Source organism: Sitodiplosis mosellana, unplaced genomic scaffold (genome assembly GCF_009176505.1).
Source record: "Sitodiplosis mosellana isolate CC-2019 unplaced genomic scaffold, AAFC_SMos_1.0 Smas_scaffold_6467, whole genome shotgun sequence".
NCBI lineage: Eukaryota > Metazoa > Arthropoda > Insecta > Diptera > Cecidomyiidae > Sitodiplosis > Sitodiplosis mosellana.
The window spans coordinates 3,019-5,554 of record NW_022601690.1 but is presented as its reverse complement, the minus strand read 5'-3'; the positions used below and the strand labels follow the sequence as shown (position 1 = coordinate 5,554).

The 2,536-nt window shown below is 40.2% G+C and overlaps 1 protein-coding gene across 1 annotated transcript; it reads right to left on the bottom strand.

Annotated features, from left to right (window-relative positions):
• Positions 1-482: 482 nt before the first annotated feature.
• Positions 483-2,187, bottom strand: LOC129579723 (piggyBac transposable element-derived protein 4-like; the record flags this gene model as incomplete). The annotated part of the gene is made up of 3 exons (XM_055469890.1): positions 1,941-2,187; positions 1,172-1,880; positions 483-982 (listed from the first exon to the last, which is right to left on the bottom strand). Coding segments are annotated over exons 1-3 (1,456 nt in total), but the record flags the coding sequence as incomplete, so codon positions are not given.
• Positions 2,188-2,536: the final 349 nt, after the last annotated feature.

Below are 2,536 nucleotides of genomic sequence, written 5' to 3'. Positions count from 1 at the left end.
GTCATTGATAAGATTTCGAGTCAAGAATTTGAATGTTAAAGTAATAAGAAAAGAAAAGATTTAAATTTTTGTCAGGAGCCAAAGTCTTATTAAGGGGGCCGATTGTAGGGAGTATACAGAACGTAGCCTAACGTAAGCATAGTACGCAGCCACTCTGGTTGTGACAGCTCACGCCTAACATGGACAACTTCACTCTTATTGAATAAAGAATCAGTTTATAATGCAACACGAACCAAACAACATCTCTGTGTTTCATTATTTCCTACATGAATGTGATGTTTTAGAAAACATGTAAAAAAATGAAGAAAAAAAATATTTATATGAAAAAAACGTTATTCTGTGAAACGATTTTAATGCTATTTATGAATGAATTCATATTCGTTTGCCTCTTACTGGGGATTACCGCAGCAGGAATCACAGATCAAAAAGCGGTATTGTGTGCAAACAGCCCGTTTGCTCTTATCACATCTTGTCGCATGTACATTTGCATTCGTAGCATAGGGGCAAATGTGGCATCCATCGAGCTCTCTTTTTCGCTGCTTCGGTGTGTCTCAAATTGCTCAGCCACGGCACAGGAGATGCTCTTGCCGATCCACCTGATGATTTTGATAGCGCTGGTGATGGTTCACGTGCCACACCTTGTATATCACAAACGACATTTTGAGCTCGTTTTCCTTGCGGCATATGTTCACGTTCGGATATGAATGGCGTTACAAGTGCTTCACCAACTTCGATGAGGGAAAAGCGACGGCGAGCCTTCTTTTCAGCGTGTTGCCAATATGAATTATTCGCCAGAAATATGGCCAATGCATTGCAAGCCGAAATGTCAAGCATATTTTCAAAAAGAGCCAACGGCCATCGCAATACTCTTCTCTTGCACCGATAAGTACCGACCATTTCGTCGAGTGTATCCACCGCTCCCTTTGTTGCATTATAAAACTTGATAATTTCCGGCTTTTTCTTATCACTTTCATCAATCACCCTATTCGTATGATATGTTGAGAGCAACGTTACAAATCGGTTTCTTTTTGGAACATACGTAACCATTGTGGCGCGCAAATTGTGTTCGAATACGAATTCAGAGTACTCGGCTGGTTTGCCTTTCATGTTGAGTAAAATCGGTGGAACTTCTTTTCTATTCTTCCGAATAGTGCCCACAACAGTCATTTACTGCCCTTTCAATCGTTTGGCCAACGAATAAGTAATGAACCAATTATCGGCAGTCAAGTTCCGTCCATTCAAGCCTTCAGCCAGCCTCATCACCACATTTTCAGCTTGATTCACTTCAGGTGCTGAGTTTCGATTACGACCGACATAAACTTTCAAATTGTACGCATAGTACGTTTTTGAATCACATAAAACCCAGATTTTGATGCCATACTTAGCCGGTTTGTTTGGAATGTACTGGATAAATGGACATCTTCCACGATATGGCAGCAACTGTTCGTCAAAAGTTACAAATTTCCCAGGTACATATAAATCGCGCACCCGTTGAACCCACTTTTCAAATACGTTTCGAATCGGTTCCAATTTGTAGCGTTCATTTGTTTGCATACGTTCCTCTTTGTTATCGAATCGAATGCATTGATTGATCCGTTTGAATAATTCCAATGACATTGTGGCTCGAAAAATCGGCCGACCTTTGTGATCATCCCAAAGTTCAGTTATATCTTCGCCTCGCGAACGGTATACACCGGCTAACAGAAGAAGTCCATAATATGCTCTCATCGTGCAAATGTCAACGTTCTGCCATTCATCCTTATATCGGCGAAATCCATACAAGTTGGTCATATCAACCACAATCTTTTCGATAGGCTCAATGAACATCAAGAAAGATGCTAACAGATCAGTCACACGGGCACTTGCGTATGTCATTGGGCCTTTGAAAATCACAGAACAAATGAATATTTTTTTCTTACATTTTGTGGAAACAAAATTACCTTCATTTGCAATGACACCTACTCGACTGGCTGGTGGTCTTGCAGTTGGTGGCGGCTCCAGAGAGTATCGAATTGTTTTGTCTTTCGACATCAGAGCAACGTTGTCATCCACTTGCATTTCTGATCTCTCTTCTTCGTTCAAAAATTCAGCATCGCTGTCAGCACTGTCGTACGAATCTTCCGGTTCATAATCCGAGAGATCGTCTCCTTCGTCTGAACTAATATCCTCGACCAGCCAAGAAGCCATTACATTTGGTTGTAGAAATGAAGTTCTTTTTCTCCACGAAATGACACAAATGACTGAATTAGATTGTAGCGGGAAACAGAATGAAATGTCATAGCAAAAACAAGAGCTAAAATGTGACATTTGACATATACAAACACATCACAAATGCACATCGAACGTATCGGCGAACTGGCCGGGTACGCACAGTGTCAATTTGACACTAGCAGCGTTAACGTGATTTTTGTGATTGTGAAAAACTGAAAACTGTTATACATTTAATTTTTTTCTTTTTGGAAAATGTATATACGATTTACCCGTTGAGCCAAAATCTCAGAACAATATAACCATAATAAATAGCTCGATAACACAA